Source organism: Perkinsus marinus (genome assembly GCF_000006405.1).
Source record: "Perkinsus marinus ATCC 50983 genomic scaffold scf_1104296942044, whole genome shotgun sequence".
In the NCBI taxonomy this organism is placed as follows: domain Eukaryota; phylum Perkinsozoa; order Perkinsida; family Perkinsidae; genus Perkinsus; species Perkinsus marinus.
The window spans coordinates 1-1676 of NW_003212289.1; the positions used below are offsets into that span (position 1 = coordinate 1).

Below are 1676 nucleotides of genomic sequence, written 5' to 3' on the forward strand. Positions count from 1 at the left end.
CCCACGCCTTTAATAAAATACCAAAGAAAATTAATATTATACCCGGTTTGAAAGTTTAGGATTTTTGATCTGGCAACGCTGTAGCAACGTACATCTGTATGATGATGGTGATAACTCTGTCGTGAGTATTGGTGAACCAAGCTGTTGAGAAATAAATGAAATTTAATTTTAAGACATCTGTTATATCATCAACGATTAGCGCAGCTTGTGCTACGTCTTAGCGAAAGATATTAATGGAAGTGCAATGAGGATCAAAATCTAGGAGATCTTAGTTCAGCAGTTGCGATCACCACAAACTCTTCCCGCAGGTGATGGATATAGTCTCATTAGAAGGTAGGAAGTTACGGTTACGTCCCATAGCAGGAACTACCAGTGCAGTAGAGGGAGCTCGAGTCATTGATATTAAGCCTTACCACGCTCTTGATGCTGTTCTCTAGTCTCGACTGATGCTGTTTGTGGTTCTTGTTTGAAAAGTAAATCAACCGCGGGTATTCGGCATCTGTAATGCCAATTCCAAACTAGAGAAAAAACTGTGTCGGTTATTTCGAAAGCCGATGAAATTCGTATGTCTCATTTTGAGGCACTCCGACGTGTGAAGGGAATAAAAAGAACAATGGTCGAGTATTAAAGTAAGTGGGAAGAAGGACCCAACAGGGAACTCAAAGAGCCCTCGCACAGACCCCGCGCAGTTTTTGTGCCGCCATCGGTGATGTGACGTACTTACATTGCCGCCCGCAACCTATTCGATTATGCTACTCCAGTTGATCTCTTCGTTGCTCTTCTCATCCACAGGTTTAACCTCTCGTACACTTGTCTATCTTACGTTGTCAATTTAATAGAGCTAGAGCTGAGATCCCTTAGTTGAGCAATCTACACAATGGCAAGTCAAAAGATGTCACGTAAAAAACCGTGAACGTATGACGTGACGTGATGAAACAGTGTTCGTGGAACGATAGCACAGACTATATTACAGCGTCGATGGCACTCCTCACCCTTTGTTTCGTCGTGGTGCATGCTATCCTCACTGGTGCGAAGGGATTGCCTAACGGTACCTATTCGTCAGATACTGCAGTAGTCCTCTTCTTTGAGGTTTCTGTCTATCTTGAAAGCTTTACTCAAGGCACTTTCGACTTGTCTGGTATTCCGGATCCCGAATATGGTCATTTGCTTGATGTTAGAGAGGTGAAATTCAAGTTCAACGGCACCCACCTAATCCCCAATCCTCATGATACGGATATGAACGAGTTCTTCCGAAAGTATAAACTACCCTCTCAGCAATGGTCTGCCCTTCAATATGATGAGTCAGCTGATGCGATACATGTCAACTGGAATGGTACAACCTTTGTTTGTGAGAAAGACTCCTCCGAAGATGAAAAAAGAGAGCTGGCCCAAGACGATACAGCCAATGGTGAACGGAGGCTCGGAGAGAGGTATGGTGTGGATGCTATGTTTAACATCTCTCGCCCAGAAGGCAATAGATCTTACTGGATCTATTACCCCGTCAACATCACGGCTCGCTTCATCCTTCTGAATCTTCATTGTATGGGCTGCACATGCGAGTCCTGGAAGTATGGAAGCCGTCTGATCGACTATGCTCTCGAGTACAGGTTCATAATGTTCACTCCTTGTGGAGTGGAAAATGCATTGTATATGAAGAGCTGGAACGCAGGTTCTTG

At 44.1% G+C, this 1676-nt stretch overlaps 1 protein-coding gene across 1 annotated transcript; it reads left to right on the plus strand.

Moving 5' to 3' along the window:
- Window positions 1-978: 978 nt before the first annotated feature.
- Pmar_PMAR004245 (hypothetical protein) lies at window positions 979-1430 on the plus strand (the record flags this gene model as incomplete). Its single annotated transcript, XM_002781508.1, has 1 exon — window positions 979-1430. A coding segment is annotated over one exon (452 nt), but the record flags the coding sequence as incomplete, so codon positions are not given.
- Window positions 1431-1676: the final 246 nt, after the last annotated feature.